General features: G+C 41.1%; 1 protein-coding gene across 3 annotated transcripts in view; it reads left to right on the forward strand.

The window, feature by feature from the left end:
- LOC133615374 (zinc finger protein 646) overlaps positions 1-16,386 on the forward strand; it is a 37,524-nt gene extending 21,138 nt beyond the window's left edge. The window contains exons 3-5 of one of the 3 annotated variants that reach the window (XM_061973924.2): positions 13,607-14,716; positions 14,787-14,882; positions 15,130-15,279. In XM_061973924.2, the coding sequence (XP_061829908.1) occupies positions 13,607-14,716; positions 14,787-14,865 (1,189 nt within the window). In that variant the 3' untranslated portion in view covers positions 14,866-14,882; positions 15,130-15,279. Of the gene's footprint in view, positions 1-13,606; positions 14,717-14,786; positions 14,883-15,129 lie in introns of all 3 variants that reach the window. The other 2 variants (XM_072915732.1, XM_061973925.2) reach the window with 2 other exon arrangements.
- The last annotated feature ends 7,143 nt before the right edge of the window (positions 16,387-23,529 follow it).

A 23,529-nucleotide genomic window follows, 5' to 3' on the forward strand; every position in this document is an offset into this window, starting at 1 on the left:
TGTTAACAAGTTAAAGGTGTTTAATGATAATACAAGCATGTTTAACACATATAGTTAATATTGTTAATAAATTAAAGGTGTTTAATGATAATACAAGCATGTTTAATACATATAGTTAATATTGTTAACAAGTTAAAGGTGTTTAATGATAATACAAACATGTTTAATACATATAGTTAATATTGTTAATAAGATAAAGGTGTTTAAAGATAATGCAAGCATGTTTAACACATATAGTTAATATTGTTAACAAGTTAAAGATGTTTAATGATAATGCAAGCATGTTTAACACATATAGTTAATATTGTTAATAAATTAAAGGTGTTTAATGATAATACAAGAATGTTTAACACATATAGTTTATATTGTTAACAAGTTAAAGGTGGTTAAAGATAATACAAGCATGTCTAACACATATAGATTCCTTTCTTTCATGAAGACAAGAATATAAGTTGGTGTATTACCTGATTCTGATGACTTGCATTGATAGGAATCAGACAGTGGTGATGATAATGTCCGCATTTTCGAATGGAGGAGAAAAAAAGTCCTCCTTTCTGTCCAATACCACATGAAAGTGGTTGGTTTTTGCCATCTTATTCGTCCAGCTTCCGTACTCCTTTGTATACACTTTACAAGAAATACATCGTTGGCAAACTCCGTAGCTTGCTAGCTTGTGCACGCCAGCTTTCTGAGACTCTTATTTTGTAAGGCAGGCAGGATGAAGCAGCACTTTTATTGTGCAACTGTGCAGTCGGTCTTTGGAGTTTTGACGACAGGTACGGCGCCAGAGTCTGTTGAAATAAAGTGTTTCTCGCCTTCCTGTCGGTATTTTTAATGAGCTGGCAGCAGCCAGCGTCATCTCAGAAGACCCTCGGGTGCCGTGAATGTCAATCAAGTGACCAAAGTGACGTCATAGTGAAGATTTATGATCGCTCATTTTAGGACTATTTTTTAAATGGCTGGCTGGTGATCGACTGACACACCCTCCACGATCGACCGGTAGCTCGCGATCGACGTAATGAGCACCCCTGCCTTAGCTTCTAGTATTCCTGTGCTAAGTAACTTTTTGCTTTAGCTTCTCGGGCGAACGGCACGCTTTCCTTCCTGTCTGTTGTAATGTGTATGATTTATGAGAAATAAATCATCTCCTACCTGCACGCTTTCGTCCGGAGCCGTCAGTTTTGCGTCCCGGGATCGAACCGCAGCACGCTGCACCACACCGTGACAAACGACTGAGCTACGTGACGTCATTTCTTGTGATGTCTCACGGGGCATTTCTTGTCGGGACGGGATTCGTTCCCAGGGATTCGAATAAAGAACCAACTCTTTTTCTTTACTATAGTGGTCTCGATAACCGGTACCGGTTCTCAAAAAGGGATTTGAGTCCGAGGACTCGGTTCTTTTCTTATCGAACAACCGGGAAAACCGGTTTCGAGCATCATCCCTACTCATAAGTTCAGCTTTTGTATCTCATAATTATGATTTTTTTTCTCATGATTACAACCAGAGGTGGGTAGAGTAATCAGAAATTGTACTCAAGTAAGAGTACTGTTACTTTAGAGAATTATTACTCAAGTAAAAGTAAGGAGTAGTCACCCAAATATTTACTTGAGTAAAAGTAAAAAGTATGTTGTGAAAAAACTACTCAAGTACTGAGTAACTGATGAGTAACCTGTTCGTTTAATGATGACGGCAACAAATTATGCACAACAACATCAAAATAGCAATGAGCAAATTCAGAGCCAGGATTATCTCTTAAGCAACTAAAACAATAATATATATTAAATAATAATACATTAACATAAAAAAAATGAAGGCAAATTGAGCCACAATAACTTAACAGCACCATAGGCTCAGTAGGCATTGATTGATTGATTGATTGAAACTTGTATTAGTAGATTGCACAGTACAGTACATATTCCCTACAATTGACCACTAAATGGTAACACCCCAATAAGTTTTTCAACGTTAATCAATGACTTAATAAATGACCAAGTCGAGGTGATCAACCTCATATATACACACACATATCATATATATATATACATATATATATATATATATATATACACACATTTATATATACAGTATATAATTTATATTTATTTATTTTGCCGTTTTTGTTCACATGTTAAAGGTGTTTAATGAATGTTTAACATATAGATTCCTTTCTTTCATGAAGACAAGAATATAAGTTGGTGTGATTGTGATGACTTGCATTGATTGTAATCAGACAGTAGTGATGATAACCTCCACGTTTTCAAATGGAGGAGAAAAAAAAGTTCCTCCTTTCTGTCTAATACCACATGAAAGTGGTTGGTTTTTGGCATCTTATATGTCCAGCTTCCATACTCCTTTTTATACACTTTACAAGAAATACATTGGCGGCAAACCCCGTAGCTTGCTAGCTTGTTTGCACTGGCTTTCGGAGACTCTTATTTTGTTAGCGCAGGCGCGATGGAACGGCACTTTTATTGTGAAGACAGGAACTGTGCAGTCAGTCTTTAGGCTTTTGACGGGATGTACGGTTGAAATAAAAAAAGTGTCTTTTTTCCTTCACACTTTTGATTGATTGATTGAAACTTTTATTAGTAGATTGCACAGTACAGTACATATTCCCTACAATTGACCACTAAATAAGTTTTTCCACTTGTTTAAGTCGGGGTTCACGTGTGACGGTCATGTGACCGCCTGGCTCTGTTTGATTGGTCCAAAGTCACCAGTGACTGCATGTGATTGGTGAAACGCAGGCATGCGATACATCCTACTTTGAAGGTCTGTCTGACAAACCAAAACAAAGAAAGCGTGCATTTACAGATGGATAAAAATCAGTAGCGAGCTGAATGTAGATAAATGGAGCGGAGTAAAAGTAGCGGTTCTTCTCTATAAATATACTCAAGTAAAAGTAAAAGTATGTTGCATTAAAACTACTCTTAGAAGTACAATTTATCCCAAAAGTTACTCAAGTAGATGTAACGGAGTAAATGTAGCACGTTACTAGCCACCTCTGGTTACAACTTACAACTGGGGTATTAGTTTTTAATTTTTTGGCATACTTTGGCATTCAAAATTCAAATGAAGTATTGAGCAAATGTCTGAATACTTATGCACATGTTATTTTTAATATACTTTCAAATTTAAAAAGGAGAAACCCTTTGTTACATTGTCAATGTGGTGTATCGTGACAAAAATAAATGAATTCCATTTTGAATAAGGCTGTCACGTAGACGTGACGCGCTGTGAATACTTTGCTGATACACTGTATCTCACTCCTGGCCTACAAACAACTCAAGTATTGTCCAGATATTATATTCATCTTTAAATAACTTTCATAATATCACGCATCCACCTCTTTGACTAGAACACCTCCACAAGCATGGCCTCTGCTGTGGAAGTGTGCAGAACACCTCCACAAGCATGGCCTCTGCTGTGGAAGTGTGCAGAACACCTCCACAAGCATGGCCTCTGCTGTGGAAGTGTGCAGAACACCTCCACAAGCATGGCCTCTGCTGTGGAAGTGTGCAGAAAACCTCCACAAGCATGGCCTCTTCTGTGGAAGTGTGCAGAACACCTCCACAAGCCTGGCTTATGCTGTGGAAGTGTGCAGAACACCTCCACAAGCATGGCCTCTGCTGTGGAAGTGTGCAGAAAACCTCCACAAGCATGGCCTCTGCTGTGGAAGTGTGCAGAAAACCTCCACAAGCATGGCCTCTGCTGTGGAAGTGTGCAGAAAACCTCCACAAGCATGGCCTCTGCTGTGGAAGTGTGCAGAAAACCTCCACAAGCATGGCCTCTTCTGTGGAAGTGTGCAGAACACCTCCACAAGCCTGGCTTATGCTGTGGAAGTGTGCAGAACACCTCCACAAGCATGGCCTCTGCTGTGGAAGTGTGCAGAAAACCTCCACAAGCATGGCCTCTGCTGTGGAAGTGTGCAGAAAACCTCCACAAGCATGGCCTCTGCTGTGGAAGTGTGCAGAACACCTCCACAAGCATGGCCTCTGCTGTGGAAGTGTGCAGAAAACCTCCACAAGCATGGCCTCTGCTGCAGAAGTGTGCAGAACACCTCCGCAAGAGTCGCCCCCGCAGTGCAGAACACCTCCACAAGCATGACCTCCGCTGTGGAAGTGTGCAGAACACCTCCACATAGTACTTCCAGTTAGTATTGGAGTAGTGAACTATCAGAAGTACTTCCTGTTAGTATCGGATTAGTGAACTATCGGTAGTACTTCCTGTTTGTATCGGAGTAGTAAACTGTTGGTAGTACTTCCTGTTTGTATCGGAGTAATGAACTATCAATCAATCAATCAATATTTACTTATATAGCCCTAAATCACCAATGTCTCAAAGGGCTGCACAAGCCACAACTACATCCTCCGTTCAGATCCCACATCAGGGCAAGGAAAAACTCAACCAAATGGGATGACAATGAGAAACCTTGGAGGGGACCACAGATGTGAGAGGTGGGCAGAGCAGAAAAGAGACGGCAGATATGTATATAAAGGTATATACAGTATAGGTGTATATATATATGTATATTAAGGTATAAACAGTATAGGTATATATATATATATGTATATTAAGGTATATACAGTATAGGTATATCTGTATATAAAGGTATATACAGCATAGGCATGTATGTATATAAAGGTATATACAGTATAGGTATATATATATATGTATATTAAGGTATATATGTATATAAAGGTATATAAAGTATAGGTATATATATATGTATATTAAGGTATATGCAGTATAGGTATATATATATATGTATATTAAGGTATATACAGTATAGGTATATATGTATATAAAGGTATATACAGTATAGGTATATATATATGTATATTAAGGTATATACAGTACAGGTATATATGTATATAAAGGTATATACAGTATAGGTATATATATATATATATATGTATATTAAGGTATATACAGTACAGTTATATATGTATATAAAGGTATATACAGTATAGGTGTATATATATATGTATATTAAGGTATAAACAGTATAGGTATATATATATGTATATTAAGGTATATACAGTATAGGTATATCTGTATATAAAGGTATATACAGCATAGGCATGTATGTATATAAAGGTATATACAGTATAGGTATATATATATATATGTATATTAAGGTATATATGTATATAAAGGTATATAAAGTATAGGTATATATATATGTATATTAAGGTATATACAGTATAGGTATATATATATATATATATGTATATTAAGGTATATACAGTATAGGTATATATGTATATAAAGGTATATACAGTATAGGTATATATATATGTATATTAAGGTATATACAGTACAGGTATATATGTATATAAAGGTATATACAGTATAGGTATATATATATATATATGTATATTAAGGTATATACAGTACAGGTATATATGTATATAAAGGTATATACAGTATAGGTATATATATATATATATGTATATTAAGGTATATACAGTACAGGTATATATGTATATAAAGGTATATACAGTATAGGTATATATATATGTATATTAAGGTATATACAGTACAGGTATATATGTATATAAAGGTATATACATTACAGGTATATATTTATATAAAGGTATATACAGTATAGGTATATATGTATATAAAGGTATATACAGTATAGGTATATATATATATATATATATGTATATTAAGGTATATACAGTATAGGTATATATGTATATTAAGGTATATACAGTATAGGTATATATGTACAAACCCTGTTTCTATATGAGTTGGGAAATTGTGTTAGATGCAAATATGATTTGCAATTCCTTTTCAAGTCATATTCAGTTGAATATGCTACAAAGACAACATATTTGATGTTCAAACTCAAACTGTATTTTTTTTTTTTTTGCAAATAATAATTAACTTAGAATTTCATGGCTGCAACACGTGACAAAGTAGTTGGGAAAGGGCATGTTCACCACTGTGTTACATGGCCTTTCCTTTTAACAACACTCGGTAAACATTTGGGAACTGAGGAGACACATTTTTGAAGTGGAATTCTTTCCCATTCTTGCTTGATGTACAGCTTAAGTTGTTCAACAGTCCGGGGGTCTCCCTACTGATATTTTAAGCTTCATAATGCGCCACACATTTTCAATGGGAGACAGGTCTGGACTACAGGCAGGCCAGTCTAGTACCCACACTCTTTTACTATGAAGCCACGTTGATGTAACAAGTGTCTTGGCATTGTCTTGCTGAAATAATCAGGGGCGTCCATGATCACGTTGCTTGGATGGCAACATATGTTGCTCCAAAAGCTGTATGTACCTTTCAGCATTAATGGTGCCTTCACAGATGTGTAAGTTACCCATGTCTTGGCCACTAATACACCCCCATACCATCACACATGCTGCCTTTTACACTTTGCACCTATAACAATCCGGATGGTTCTTTTCCTCTTTGGTCCGGAGGACACGACGTCCACAGTTTTCAAAAACAATTTGAAATGTGGACTCGTCAGACCAAGGAACACTTTTCCACTTTGTATCAGTCCATCTTAGATGAGCTCAGGCGCAGCGAAGCCGACAGCGTTTCTGGGTGTTGTTGATAAACGGTTTTCGCCTTGCATAGGAGTGTTTTAACTTGCACTTACAGATGTAGCGACCAACTGTAGTTACTGACAGTGGGTTTCTGAAGTGTTCCTGAGCCCATGTGGTGATATCCTTTACACACTGATGTCGCTTGTTGATGCAGTACAGCCTGAGGGATGGAAGGTCACGGGCTTAGCTGCTTACGTGCAGTGATTTCTCCACATTCTCTGAACCCTTTGATGATATTACGGAGCGTAGATGGTGAAATCCCTAAATTCCTTGCAATAGCTGCTTAAAAAAGGTGTTTCTTAAACTGTTCAACAATTTACTCGCACGTTTGTTGACAAAGTGGTGACCCTCACCCCATCCTTGTTTGTGAATGACTGAGCATTTCATGGAATCTACTTTTATACCCAATCATGGCACCCACCTGTTCCCAATTAGCCTGTTCACCTGTGGGATGTTCCAAATAAGTGTTTGATGAGCATTCCTCAACTTTATCAGTATTTATTGCCACCTTTCCCAACTTCTTTGTCACGTGTTGCTGGCATCAAATTCTAAAGTTAATGATTATTTGCAAAAAAAAAAAAGTTTATGAGTTTGAACATCAAATATGTTGTCTTTGTAGCATATTCAACTGAATATGGCTTGAAAAGGATTTGCAAATCATTGTATTCCGTTTATATTTACATCTAACACAATTTCCCAACTCATATGGAAACGGGGTTTGTATATAAAGGTATATACAGTATAGGTATATATGTATATAAAGGTATATACAGTATAGGTTTATATGTATATAAAGGTATATACAGTATAGGTATATATGTATATAAAGGTATATACAGTATAGGCGTAATATGATCAAACTTTCTTGTTCTTGTCAAAAGTCTAGCAGCCGCACTTTGTACCAAGTGTAATGTTTATTATTGGTGTTAATTTACTATTGGTGGTATTTTGTGTTTGTATCGGAGTAGTGAACTGTTGGTAGTATTTCCTGTTTGTATCGTAGTAGTGAACTATTGATAGTACTTCCTGTTCGTATCGAAGTAGTGAAATATTGGTAGTACTTCATTTTTGTATCGGAGTAGTGAACTATTGGTAGTACGTCCGGTTTGTATCAGAGTAGTGAACTATTAGTAGTACTTCATTTTTATATCGGAGTAGTGAACTATTGTTAGTACTTCCTGTTTGTATCGGAGTAGTGAACTATTGTTAGTACTTCCTGTTTGTATCGGAGTAGTGAACTATCGGAAGTACTTCTGTTTGTATTGGAGTCGTGAACTATTGGTATTAATTCCTGTTTGTATCGGAGTGTTGAACTATCGGTAGTACTTCCTGTTTGTATCGGAGTAGTGATCTATCAGCAGTACTTCCTGTTTGTATCAAAGTTGTAAAATGATGGTAGTACTTTTGTTTTTATCGGAGTAGTGAACTATTGGTAGTACTTCCTGTTTGTATCAGAGTAGTGAACTGTTGGTAGTGCTTACTGTTTGTATCGGAGTAGTGAACTATTAGTAGTACTTCCTGTTTGTATTGGAGTAGTGAACTATCAGAAGTACTTCCTGTTAGTATCAGAGTAGTGAACTATTGGAAGTACTTCTTGTTAGTATCTGATTAGTGAACTATCGGTAGTACTTCCTGTTTGTATCGGAGTAGTGAACAATTGTTAGCATTTCCTGTTCATATCGGACTAGTGAACTATTGGTGGTACTTCCTGTTTGTATCGGACTAGTGAACTATTGGTAGTACTTCCTGTTTTTATCGGAGTAGTGAACTATTTGTAGTACTTCCTGTTTGTATTGGAGTAGTGAACTATCGGAAGTACTTCCTGTTTGTATCGGAGTAGTGAACTGTTGATGGTACTTTCTGTTTGTATCGGAGTAGTGAACTGTTGGTAGTACCTCCTGTTTGTATCGGACTAGTGAACTATTAAATGTACATCCTGTTTGAATCGGAGTAGTGAACTGTTGGTAGTACTTCCTGTTTGTATCGGAGTAGTGAACTATTATTAGTACTTCTTGTTTGTATCGTAGCATTGAACTATCGGAAGTACTTACTGTTTGTATCGGAGTAGTGAACTATTGGTAGTACTTCCTGTTTGTATCAGGGTAGTGAACTATCGGATGTACTTCCTAATAGTATCGGAGTAGTGAACTATTGGTAGTACTTCCTGTTTGTATCGCAGTAGTGAACTGTTGGTAGTACCTCCAGTTTGTATCGGACTAGTGAACTATTAAATGTACGTCCTGTTTGTATCGGAGTAGTGAACTATCGGTAGTACTAACTGTTTGTATCAAAGTAGTGAACTGTTGGTAGTACTTCCTGTTTTGTATCGGAGTAGTGAGCTATTGTTAGTACCTCCTGTTTGTATCAGGGCAGTGAACTATCGGATGTACTTCCTAATAATATCGGAGTAGTGAACTCTCGGAAGTACTTACTGTTCTTATCGAAGTAGTGAACTGTTGGTTGTACTTCCTGTTCTTATCGAAGTAGTGAACTGTTGGTTGTACTTCCTGTTTGTATCGGAGTAGTAAACTATTGGTATTACTTCCTGTTTGTATCGGAATAGTGCAATATTGGTAGTACTTTCTGTTTGTATTGCAGTAGTGAACTATTGGTAGTACTTCCTGTTTGTATCAGAGTAGTGAACTATAAGTAGTGAACTATTGATAATATTTCCTGTTTGTATTGTAGTAGTGAACTATTGTTAGTAATTCCTGTTTGTATCGGAGTAGTGAATTGTTAGTAGTACTTCCTGTTTGTATTGGAGTAGTGAACTATTGGTAGTATTTCCTGTTTGTATTGGAGTAGTGAACTATTGGTAGTTCTTCCTGTTTGTATCGGAGTAGTGAACTATTGGTAGTTCTTCCTGTTTGTATCGGAGTAGTGAACAGTTGGTAGTTTTTCCTTTTTGTATCGGAGTCGTGAACTGTTGGTAGTGCTCACTGTTTGTATCGTAGTAGTGAACTATCAGAAGTACTTCCTGTTTGTGTCGGAATAGTGAACTATTGGTAGCACTTCCTGTTTGGATGTACTTCCTAATAGTATTGGAGTAGTGAACTATTGGATGTACTTCCTAATAGTATCGGAGTAGTGAACTATCGGAAGTGCTTACTGTTTGTATTGGAGTAGTGAACTGTTGGTAGTACTTCCTGTTTGTATCGGAGTAGTGAACAATTGGATGTACTTCCTAATAGTATCGGAGTAGTGAACTATCGGAAGTGCTTACTTTTTGTATTGGAGTAGTGAACTGTTGGTTGTACTTCCTGTTTGTATCGGAGTAGTGAACAATTGGATGTGCTTCCTAATCGTATCGGAGTAGTGAACTATCGGATGTGCTTAGTGTTCTAATCGGAGTAGTGAACTGTTGGTTGTACTTCCTGTTTGTATCGGAGTAGTAAACTGTTGGTAGTAACTTCCTGTTTGTATTGGAGTAGTGAACTATTGGTAGTACTTCCTGTTTGTATCGGAGTAGTGAACTATTGGTAGTACTTCCTGTTTGTATCGAACTAGTGAACTATTGGTAGTACTTCCTGTTTATATTGGAGTAGTGAACTATTGGTTGTACTTCCTGTTTGTATCGGACTAGTGAACTATTGGTAGTACTTCCTGTTTGTATTGCAGTAGTGAACTATTGGTAGTACTTCTTGTTTGAATCGGAGTAGTGAACTATTGGTAGTACTTCCTGTTTGTATTGGAGTAGTGAACTATTGGTAGTACTTCCTGTTTGTATTGGAGTAGTGAACTATTGGTAGTACTTCCTGATTGTATAGGAGTAGTGAACTATTGGTAGTACTTCCTGTTTGTGTTGGAGTTGTGAACTATTGGTAGTACTTCCTGTTTGTATTGGAGTAGTGAACTATTGGTAGTACTTCCTTTTTGTATCGGACTAGTGAACTATTGGTAGTACTTCCTGTTTGTATTGGAGTAGTGAACTATTGGTAGTACTTCCTGTTTGTATTGGAGTAGTGAACTATTGGTAGTACTTCCTGTTTGTATCGGACTAGTGAACTATTGGTAGTACTTCCTATTTGTATTGCAGTAGTGAACTATTGGTAGTACTTCTTGTTTGAATCGGAGTAGTGAACTCTCGGAAGTACTTCCTGTCTGTATCGGAGGAGTGAACTATTGATAATATTTCCTGTTTTTATTGTAGTTGTGAACTGTTGGTAGTAATTCCTGTTTGCATCGGAGTAGTGAACTAATGGTAGTACTTCCCTTTTGTATCGGAGTAGTGAACTATCTGTAGTACTTCCTGTTTGTATCGAAGTAGTGAACTATTGGTAGTACTTCCTGTTTGTATCGGAGTAGTGAACTATTGGTAGTATTTCCTGTTTGTATCAGAGTAGTGAACTGTTGGTAGTATTTCCTGTTTGTATCGGAGTAGTGAACTATTGGTTGTACTTCCTGTTTGTATCGTAGTAGTAAACCGATGGTAGTACTTCCCTTTTGTAGCGGAGTAGTGAACTGTCTGTAGTAATTCCTGTTTGTATCGGAGTAGTGAACTATTGGTAGTATTTCTTGTTTGTATCAGAGTCGTGAACTGTTGGTAGTAATTCTTGTTTGTATCGGAGTAGTGAACTATTGGTAGTACTTTCTGTTTGTATCGTAGTAGTGATCTATCAGTTGCACTTCCTGTTTGTATCGAAGTAGTCAACTGATGGTAGTGTGTCCTATTTGTGTCGGAGTAGTGAACTATTGGTACTACTTCTTGTTTGAATCGGAGTAGTGAACTGATTGGTAGTACTTCCTGTTTGTATCGGAATAGTGAACTGTTGGTTGTACTTCCCTTTTGTATCGGAGTAGTGATCTATCTGTAGTACTTCCTGTTTTTATCGGAGTATGGATCTATCGGTCGTACTTCCTGTTTGTATCGAAGTAGTTAACTGTTGGTAGTACTTCCCTTTTATATCGAAGTAGTGAACTATTGGTAGTATTTACTGTTTGTATCGGGATAGTTAACTGTCTGTGGTACTTCCTGTTTGTATCGGAGTAGTGAACTATCGGTAGTACTTCCTGTTTGTATCGTATTAGGGAATTATCGGAAGTACTTCCTGTTAATATCGGATTAGTGAACTATCGGTAGTACTCTCTGTTTGTATCAGAGTAGTGAACAATTGTTAGTACTTCCTGTTTGTATCGTAGCATCTGATGTGCTTCCTGCTTGTATCGGATTAGTGAACCATCGTTAGTACTTCCTGTTTGTATCGGAGTAGTGAACAATTGTTAGTACTTTCTGTTTGTATCAGAGTAGTGAACAATTGTTAGTACTTTCTGTTTGTATCGGAGTTGTGAACAATTGTTAGTACTTCCTGTTTATATCGTAGCATCTGATGTGCTTCCTGCTTGTATCGGATTAGTGAACCATCGTTAATACTTCCTGTTTGTATCGGAGTAGTGAACAATTGTTAGTACTTTCTATTTGTATCGTAGCAGTGAACAATCGGAAGTGCTTACTGTTTGTATCGGAGTAGTGAACTGTTGGTTGTACTTCCTGTTTGTATCGGCGTAGTGAACTGTTGGTAGTACTTCCTGTTTGTATCGGAGTAGTGAACTATCGGTTGTACTTCCTGTTTGTATCGGAGTAGTGAACTATTGGTAGTACTTCCTGTTTGTATCGTAGTAGTAAACTGATGGTAGTACTTCCCTTTTGTAGCGGAGTAGTGAACTATTGGTAGTACTTCCTGTTTGTATCGAAGTAGTCAACTGATGGTAATGTATCCTATTTGTGTCGAAGTAGTAAACTATTGGTAGTACTTCTTGTTTGAATCGGAGTAGTGAACTATTGGTAGTACTTACTATTTGTATCGAAGAAGTGAACAGATGGTAGTACTTCCTGTTTGTATCGGAATAGTGAACTGTTGGTTATACTTCCCTTTTGTATCGGAGTAGTGATCTATCTGTAGTACTTCCTGTTTTTATCGGAGTATTGATCTATCGGTCGTACTTCCTGTTTGTATCGAAGTAGTTAACTGTTGGTAGTACTTCCCTTTTATATCGAAGTAGTGAACTATGGGTAGTATTTACTGTTTGTATCGGGATAGTTAACTGTCTGTGATACTTCCTGTTTGTATCGGAGTAGTGAACTATCGGTAGTACTTCCTGTTTGTATCGTATTAGGGAATTATCGGAAGTACTTCCTGTTAATATCGGTTTAGTGAACAATTGTTAGTACTTCCTCTTTGTATCAGAGTTGTGAACAATTGTTAGTACTTCCTGTTTGTATCGTAGCATCTGATGTGCTTCCTGCTTGTATCGGATTAGTGAACTATCGTTAGTACTTCCTGTTTGCATCGGAGTAGTGAACAATTGTTAGTACTTTCTGTTTGTATTGCAGCAGTGAACAATCGGAAGTGCTTACTGTTTGTATCGGAGTAGTGAACTGTTGGTAGTACTTCCTGTTTGTATCGGAGTAGTGAACAATTTCTGTTTCTATCGGACTAGTGAACTATTGGTAGTACTTCCTGTTTGTATCGGAGTAGTGAACAATTTCTGTTTCTATCGGACTAGTGAACTATTGGTAGTACTTCCTGTTTGTATCGGAGTAGTGAACTTTTGGTTGTACTTCTTGTTTGTATCGGAGTAGTGAACTATCGGTTGTACTTCCTGTTTGTATCGGAGTAGTGAACTGTTGGTAGTACTTCCTGTTTATCGGATTAGTGAACTATCGAAAGTACTTCCTGTTTGCATCAGATTAGTGAACAATTGGTAGTACTTCCTGTTTGTATCAGAGTAGTGAACTATTGGTATTTCTTCCTGTTTGTATTGAAGTAGTGAACAGTTGGTAGTGCTTATTGTTTGTATCGGAGTAGTGAACTATTGGTAGTACTTCCTGTTTGTATCGGATTAGTGAACACTCAGAAGTACTTCCTGTTTGTATCGGAATAGTGAACTATCGGAAGTACTTCCTGTTTGTATTGGAGTAGTGAACTATCGGAAGTACTTACTCTTAGTATGGGAGTAGTGAATCGATGTTCCTGCGAGTAGTAGAATGTTGATACAAGAATTAAACTTACCTTTGTTTTTTCCCGCTCCAGGCACAAGTGTGAAGAATGCGGGAAGGCCTTCAAGATCCAAAAACAGCTCATCAACCACCTGCGTCTCCACGAGGAACATCGAGCCAAAGGTCTGGTTCGCAGCGGCCCCAATGTTTCCCGCTTCCAGCAGCCGGGGCCGTCTCAGCTGCAGAGCATGCGAGGGGAGTCGTCCAAGGGCCCCGCCCTGAACATCAAATATTCCCAGCAGGGCTTCAAAAAGCCGTACTCGTCCGCCGGAACGTCTCGGCCTCAGAAGTTCGACCCGGCCGAGAGCGGACGCCGGCCTTTCGCCTGCGAGGAATGCGGGAAGACCTACAGGCACGCGGGCAGCCTGGCCAATCACAAGAACCTGCACAAAATCGGCGAGTACCACTGCAACGTGTGCAACTCCACCTACCCCAACAGGCTGGCCATGAAGAACCACCTGCGGCTGCACTTCGCCCAGAAGAAGCACAACTGCCAGGAGTGCGGGAAAGGTTTTCGCACTCAGAGGCAGCTGGCCACGCACACCACTGCCGGCTTGTGCAAGGGTCCGCAGGGCCCCGGCGCCCAGATGGATTTTGAGTGCGACGGCTGCTGCGAAGGCTTCCCTTCGGCCAACGAGCTGGCGGCGCACGACTGCCCCGCCCAGCACCTGCCCTCGTCCTCGTCGGCCGGCAGCTCCACCAACGTCAGCATAGAAAGGAGCTCGGCGGACCTGGACTCGGACGAGCGGCCGTACGCCTGCGACCTGTGCAGCTGCGCCTACAAGCATGCCAGCTCCTTGCTGAACCACAAGCACACGCACAAGACGGGCAACTTCCGCTGCAACTTCTGCGACAAGCCGTACACCAACTACATGGCGCTGCGCAACCACATGCGCATCCACACGCAGCGCAAGAAGCACATCTGCCACACCTGCGGCAAAGCCTTCCGCCTGGCCCGCTTCCTCCGCAACCACCAGAAGGTCCACGAGGAGGGCGCCACACCTTTTGGCTGCCCCACCTGCGGGAAGAGTTTCCAGGGGAGGTCGGGCCTGGCCAGACATCGCTGTGGGGACAACCAGGTAGGCATGGAGGTCCGGAGGAAGCCCACCGCAGCCGCAGGGGAAGGCGAGGAATGTCGGTACACGTGAGTTGTCCTCACTCGTTTGCCATTGTTGGAAGTGACCATGAATGTAGCTTTCACGTGTCTATTCCAGGTATATGATCTCCAATCCGGCTTCCTTGGGACCATTCGCGTGCCGGAATTCGGATTTTTCTGAAGTTTGGACAAATTGAATTAGTGGAGAGACCAGATAAGTCATCCCGTTTGCTTTCAGTTAGCATCTCTGTGGAATGTTGTGTGTTCATGTGTGTAGACCAGTTCAGGAAGGGGGCGTGGTTAGGGTGTAGCTCCCTGTCCCGGTGTAGCCACTCCCCCTCATCGAGTTGCCGCTTTGGCCACTCATGACTGGCTCAGCCGGATTCCAGATCATATACCTGTGTGACCTGCACGTCCACGGCCGCCCGCGTCTAACGTCTGCGTGTGTTGTGTGCGTGCACAGGTGTGACCAATGCGGACGCTCCTACCGCCACGCCAGCTCCCTCCTCAACCACAAGAACACCCACACGCTGGGCATCTACCACTGCGCCGTGTGCCTCAAGACCTACCCCAACCTGCTGGCCCTCAAGAACCACCGTCGCATCCACTCAGAGACACGCCGCCACCGCTGCCACGACTGCGGCAAAGGTTTCCGCGTCTCCTCGCAGCTCTACAACCACCGGCGGGTGCACCAGAAGCAGCGGGAGCTGACCTGCACCTCGTGCCAGCGCGCCTTCCCGACCCGGGCCAGCTTCCGCTTGCACATGGAGATCAGCCACGGCCAGCCGCAGAAGCCACGCCTCCCCCGTCCGCAGCCGGGCTGGGGCTCGGGTCTGGACCTCACCTTGATGCAAGAGCAGGGACTGCCGCCCAGGGCGCATGTCTGTGATCAGTGTGGGCGGTCCTACCGCCACGCCAGCTCCCTGGTCAATCACAAGAACAGCCACAAGACCGGGACCTTCTTGTGCAGCTCCTGTCACAAGGAGTTCCCCAACCTGATGTCCCTCAAGAACCACCGCCGCATCCACACCGAGCCCAAACGCTACCAGTGTCCCGAGTGCGGCAAGTCCTTCCGCGTGTCCACGCAGCTCGTCTGCCACCGCCGCATGCACACCAAGGAGAAGCCCTTCAGGTGCACGCGCTGCGACAAGCACTTCTCCTCCAAGTCCAACCTGCGGCACCACATGAAGGTGCACGCCAACTACCTGCCCGCCGGACCCTTCCTTTAAACGCCGCTCGCCTCAATGACTAACGAACAGCGCCATTGACACAAGGGGCGGAGCCGAGGCAAGGAGGTCAAAGGCGGGGTCTCGTCTTCACTGGTGGCCTTTGTCACAGGTTTTCATGTAGGGGGCGGAGCTATACACACCCGCAGCGAACAGTGGCGGTCACATGACTCACCTTTTTGCTAACGTCACGTGTCATCGGGCATGTGAACTCTGACCTGACCTGAGGGCTTTTTCAGGAAAAGGATTGAAGCTCCGCCTCCTGGCCACTGACCTCATTTATTTATATGATTAACTTGTGTAATGACTAGTGTGTAGTGCTCCTATTACCCACAATCCCTCTGTCCATGTAGCGAGCGTGCTGTGTTTATGGTTAGCAGCTAGATAGGACAAGGTCATGTGACGTCTACTTCCTCTCAGTCATGTGACCTTTTCTAAACATCTTTTATAACCTTTAACCTCTACTCACAATAAATAGATGACTACCACACACACTGGACTGGAAGACACTCGCCTCCCAGGAACACCCTTTGCCTTTTTTCTGCTCAACACACATTTTGTCCACTCGCGCACACACAAACATTGTCAACGTTTGTCCACTCACACACACAAACATTGTCAACGTTTGTCCACTCACACACACACACACACACACACACAAACACAAACATTGTCAACGTTTGTCCACTCACACACACAAACATTGTCAACGTTTGTCCACTCACACACACAAACATTGTCAACATTTGTCCACTCACCCACACACACACACACACAAACATTGTCAATGTTTGTCCACTCACACACACAAACATTGTCAACGTTTGTCCACTCACGTACACACACATTGTCAACGTTTGTCCACTCAAGCACACACACACACACATTGTCAATGTTTGTCCACTCACACACACATTGTCAACGTCTGTCCACTCATGCATACACACACTGTCAACGTTTGTCCACTCACACACACACATTGTCAACGTTTGTCCACTCACACAGACATTGTCAACGCGTGTCTACTCATGCACACACACATAGTCAACATTTGTCAACTCACTCACACACACATTGTCAACATTTGTCCACTCACACACACATTGTCAACGTCTGTCCACTCATGCATACACACATAGTCAACATTTGTCAACTCACTCACACACACACATTGTCAACATTTGTCCACTCACACACACATTGTCAACGTCTGTCCACTCATGCATACACACACTGTCAACGTTTGTCCACTCACACACACACATTGTCAACGTTTGTCCACTCACACAGACATTGTCAACGCGTGTCCACTCATGCACACACACATAGTCAACATTTGTCAACTCACTCACACACACATTGTCAACATTTGTCCACTCACACACACATTGTCAACGTCTGTCCACTCATGCATACACACATTGTCAACATTTGTCCACTCACTCACACACACATTGTCAACATTTGTCCACTCACACACACAAACATTGTCAACATTTGTCCACTCACCCACACACACACACACACACACACACACACACACAAACATTGTCAACGTTTGTCTACTCACACACACAAACATTGTCAACATTGTCCACTCACCCACACACACACACACACTAACATTGTCAACGTTTGTCCACTCACACACACAAACATTGTCAACATTTGTCCACTCACGCACACACACACAAACATTGTCAACATTTGTCTACTCACACACACAAACATTGTCAACATTGTCCACTCACCCACACACACACACACACACACTAACATTGTCAACGTTTGTCCACTCACACACACAAACATTGTCAACATTTGTCCACTCACGCACACACACACAAACATTGTCAACATTTGTCCACTCACGCACACACACACATTGTCGTTTGTCAACTCATGCACACACACACACACACACACACACACACATATTGTTAACGCTTGTCCACTGATGCACACACACACACGCACACATTGTCAACGTTTGTCCACTCACGCACACACACATTGTCAACGTTTGTCCACTCACACACACAAACATTGTCAACGTTTGTCCACTCACACACACAAACATTGTCAACATTTGTCCACTCACCCACACACACACACACACACACACAAACATTGTCAACGTTTGTCTACTCACACACACAAACATTGTCAACGTTTGTCCACTCACACACACAAACATTGTCAACATTGTCCACTCACCCACACACACACACACACTAACATTGTCAACGTTTGTCCACTCACACACACAAACATTGTCAACATTTGTCCACTCACACACACAAACATTGTCCACTCACCCACACACACACACAAACATTGTCAACGTTTGTCCACTCACACACACAAACATTGTCAACATTGTCCACTCACCCACACACACACACACACACACTAACATTGTCAACGTTTGTCCACTCACACACACAAACATTGTCAACATTTGTCCACTCACGCACACACACACAAACATTGTCAACATTTGTCCACTCACGCACACACACACATTGTCGTTTGTCAACTCATGCACACACACACACACACACACACACACACATATTGTTAACGCTTGTCCACTGATGCACACACACACACGCACACATTGTCAACGTTTGTCCACTCACGCACACACACATTGTCAACGTTTGTCCACTCACACACACAAACATTGTCAACGTTTGTCCACTCACACACACAAACATTGTCAACATTTGTCCACTCACCCACACACACACACACACACACACAAACATTGTCAACGTTTGTCTACTCACACACACAAACATTGTCAACGTTTGTCCACTCACACACACAAACATTGTCAACATTGTCCACTCACCCACACACACACACACACTAACATTGTCAACGTTTGTCCACTCACACACACAAACATTGTCAACATTTGTCCACTCACACACACAAACATTGTCCACTCACCCACACACACACACAAACATTGTCAACGTTTGTCCACTCACACACACAAACATTGTCAACGTTTGTCCACTCACGTACACACACATTGTCAACGTTTGTCCACTCAAGCACACACACACACACACACACATTGTCAATGTTTGTCCACTCACACACACATTGTCAACGCTGTCCACTCATGCATACACACACTGTCAACGTTTGTACACTCACACACACACATTGTCAACGTTTGTCCACTCACACAGACATTGTCAACGCGTGTCCACTCATGCATACACACATAGTCAACATTTGTCAACTCACTCACACACACAGTGTCAACGTTTGTCCACTCACGTACACACACAGTGTCAACATTTGTCCACTCACATGCGCACACACATTGTCAGCGGGTGTCCACTCATGCACACACACATTGTCAACGTTTGTCCACTCACGCACACACACAGGTCACCGTTTGTCTGTCCATTCACATACAGTGTATCAGGAGAAATGGAATACGTTCATTTTTGTCCTCAAAATTCGACACCCAATCCCCCATCATGACAATGTGAAAAGGTATTTGCATATTTATAAAAAAGTCAAAGTATTCACAGTCAATACTTAGTTGATGCACCTTTGGCAGCAATTACACATCAAGTCTTTTTCAACAGGATGACACAATCTTGGCACACCGATCTTTGGGCACTTTCTCTCATTCCTCCTTGCAGCACCTCTCAAGCTCCATCAGGTTGGTTTTCATCCAGGATGTCTCTGTACATTGCTGCAGTCATCTTTCCCTCTATTCTGACTAATCTCCGAGTTCTTGCCACTGAAAAGCATCCCCACAGCATGATGCTGCCACCACCATGTAGGGATGGTATTGATGCTGCCACCACCATGTAGGGATGGTATTGATGCTGCCACCACCATGTAGGGATGGTATTGATGCTGCCACCACCATGTAGGGATGGTATTGATGCTGCCACCACCATGCAGGGATGGTATTGATGCTGCCACCACCATGCAGGGATGGTATTGATGCTGCCACCACCATGCAGGGATGGTATTGATGCTGCCACCACCATGTAGGGATGGTATTGATGCTGCCACCACCATGCAGGGATGGTATTGATGCTGCCACCCCCATGTAGGGATGGTATTGATGCTGCCACCACCATGCAGGGATGGTATTGATGCTGCCACCACCATGTAGGGATGGTATTGATGCTGCCACCACCATGTAGGGATGGTATTGATGCTGCCACCACCATGTAAGGATGGTATTGATGCTGCCACCACCATGTAGGGATGGTATTGATGCTGCCACCACCATGTAAGGATGGTATTGATGCTGCCATCACCATGTAGGGATGGTATTGATGCTGCCACCACCATGTAGGGATGGTATTGGCCTGCTGATGAGCGCTGCCTGCTTTCCTCCAAACATGATACCATTGTTGGTAGTGTTAGTATTATTATTTAATAGTATTATAATCGGTTGTTATTAGGAGTAGTACTAGTAGTTGTATTATTATTATTATTATTATTATTATTATTATTACTTGATAGTATTATTAGTAGTTATTAATATTAGGAGTAGTATTAGTAGTTGTAGTATTAGTATTATTATTAAATAGTATTATTAGTAGTTATTATTAGGAGTAGTATTAGTAATTGAAGTAATAGTATTATTAGTTGTAGTATTACTATTATTTGATAGTATTATTAGTAGTTTTAGTATTATTGTTTAATAGTATTAGTAGTTCTATTATTGTTAGTGTTCATAATTGTAATACTATTATTATTAATAGTTCTATTATGAGTAGTGTTAGTAGTTGTAGTATAACTTATTTAGTAGTATTATTTGTACTTCTATAATTGTTAGTAGTTGTATTAATAGTATTATTTAATAGTATTAGTAGTGAAGTGAATTATATTTATATAGCGCTTTTTATCTAGTGACTCAAAGCGCTTTACATAGTGAAATAATAATAGTATTAGTAATTATATTACTGTTAGTGTGTGGATGTTGTCTGTCTATCTTTGTTGGCCCTGTGATGAGGTGGTGACTTGTCCAGGGTGTACCCCGTCTTCCGACCCCAATAGGCTCCAGCACCCCCTGCGACCCCAAAAGGGACAAGCGGTAGAAAATGGATGGATGGATAGTTGTAGTATTATTATTTAATAGTATTATTAGTTCTATTATAGTTAGTATTATTAGTAGTTGTAGTAATATTATTATTAGTAGTTCTATTATTATTAGCAGTAGTATTAGTATTATTATTTAATAGTATTGCTAGTTATATTGTCGGTAGTTGTAGTAATAGTATTATTTAATAGTATTACTAGTTCTATTATTGTTAGTAATTGTAGTAATAGTATTATTATTTAATAGTATTAGTAGTTATGTTATTGTTTGTAGTTGTAGTAACAGTATTATTATTATTTAATAATAATAGTAGTTATATCATTGTTAGTAGTATTAGTAGTTGTAGGAATAGTATTATTTATTAGTATTAGTAGTTCTATTATTGTTAGTAGTATTAGTAGTTATAGTAATAGTATTATTAGTAGTTCTATCATTGTTAGTAGTATTTGTAGTAATAGTATTTTTATTTAATAGTATTAGTAGTTCTATTATTGTTAGTATTAGTAATTGTATTATATTTAATGTATTAGTAGTTCTGTTATTATTGTTAGTTGTAGTAATAGTGTTATTTAAGAGTACTATTAGTAGTTATATTATTGTTATTAATATTATTAATCTTAATATTATTTAATAGTATTATTAGTAGTTATATTATTATTGTTAGTAGCTGTAGTAGTAGTAGTAGTAGTATTATTTCATATTATTATTATTAGTAGGCCCTAGCCTTGATCGTCAATGTGACACAGGTGTGGTAGAATCAATCAATGCAGGCCCTAGCCTTCTTCATCAATGTGACACAGGTGTGGTAGAATCAATCAATGCAGGCCCTAGCCTTCATCATCAATGTGACACAGGTGTGGTAGAATCAATCAATGCAGGCCCTAGCCTTCATCATCAATGTGACACAGGTGTGGTAGAATCAATCAATGCAGGCCCTAGCCTTCATCGTCAATGTGACACAGGTGTGGTAGAATCAATCAATGCAGGCCCTAGCCTTCATCGTCAATGTGACACAGGTGTGGTAGAATCAATCAATGCAGGCCCTAGCCTTCATCATCAATGTGACACAGGTGTGGTAGAATCAATCAATGCAGGCCCTAGCCTTCATCGTCAATGTGACACAGGTGTGGTAGAATCAATCAATGCAGGCCCTAGCCTTCATCGTCAATGTGACACAGGTGTGGTAGAATCAATCAATGCAGGCCCTAGCCTTCACCATCAATGTGACACAGGTGTGGTAGAATCAATCAATGCAGGCCCTAGCCTTCATCGTCAATGTGACACAGGTGTGGTAGAATCAATCAATGCAGGCCCTAGCCTTCATCATCAATGTGACACAGGTGTGGTAGAATCAATCAATGCAGGCCCTAGCCTTCATCATCAATGTGACACAGGTGTGGTAGAATCAATCAATGCAGGCCCTAGCCTTCATCGTCAATGTGACACAGGTGTGGTAGAATCAATCAATGCAGGCCCTAGCCTTCATCATCAATGTGACACAGGTGTGGTAGAATCAATCAATGCAGGCCCTAGCCTTCATCGTCAATGTGACACAGGTGTGGTAGAATCAATCAATGCAGGCCCTAGCCTTCATCATCAATGTGACACAGGTGCCAACAGTTTGATGCATGCATGGACTTTGAGTTAGTTTGTTGACTTTGACAAAGCAACACATATTTCATGAGTTGCTCATCCAGAAGTCACCACTACATGCAGACGTCACCACTGCATCCAGAAGTCACCACTGCATCCAGAAGTCACCACTGTATCCAGAAGTCACCACTGTATCCAGAAGTCACCACTGCATCCAGAAGTCACCACTACATCCAGAAGTCACCACTGCATCCAGAAGTCACCACTGGATCCAGACGTCACCACTACATCCAGAAGTCACCACTGGATCCAGAAGTCACCACTGGATCCAGACGTCACCACTACATCCAGAAGTCACCACTGCATCCAGACGTCACCACTACATCCAGAAGTCACCACTGGATCCAGAAGTCACCACTGCATCCAGAAGTCACCACTACATCCAGACGTCACCACTACATCCAGAAGTCACCACTGGATCCAGAAGTCACCACTGCATCCAGAAGTCACCACTGCATCCAGAAGTCACCACTGCATCCAGAAGTCACCACTGGATCCAGAAGTCACCACTGGATCCAGAAGTCACCACTGCATCCAGAAGTCACCACTGGATCCAGAAGTCACCACTGGATCCAGAAGTCACCACTACATCCAGACGTCACCACTACATCCAGAAGTCACCACTGCATCCAGAAGTCACCACTGCATCCAGAAGTCACCACTGGATCCAGAAGTCACCACTGGATCCAGAAGTCACCACTGCATCCAGAAGTCACCACTGCATCCAGAAGTCACCACTGGATCCAGAAGTCACCACTACATCCAGAAGTCACCACTACATCCAGAAGTCACCACTGCATCTAGAAGTCACCACTACATCCAGAAGTCACCACTGCATCCAGAAGTCACCACTGCATCCTGGACTTCTTCAAGTAAACCACAAGAAGTGA

This window comes from Nerophis lumbriciformis, linkage group LG22, assembly GCF_033978685.3.
Source record: "Nerophis lumbriciformis linkage group LG22, RoL_Nlum_v2.1, whole genome shotgun sequence".
Taxonomy (NCBI): Eukaryota; Metazoa; Chordata; class Actinopteri; order Syngnathiformes; family Syngnathidae; genus Nerophis; species Nerophis lumbriciformis.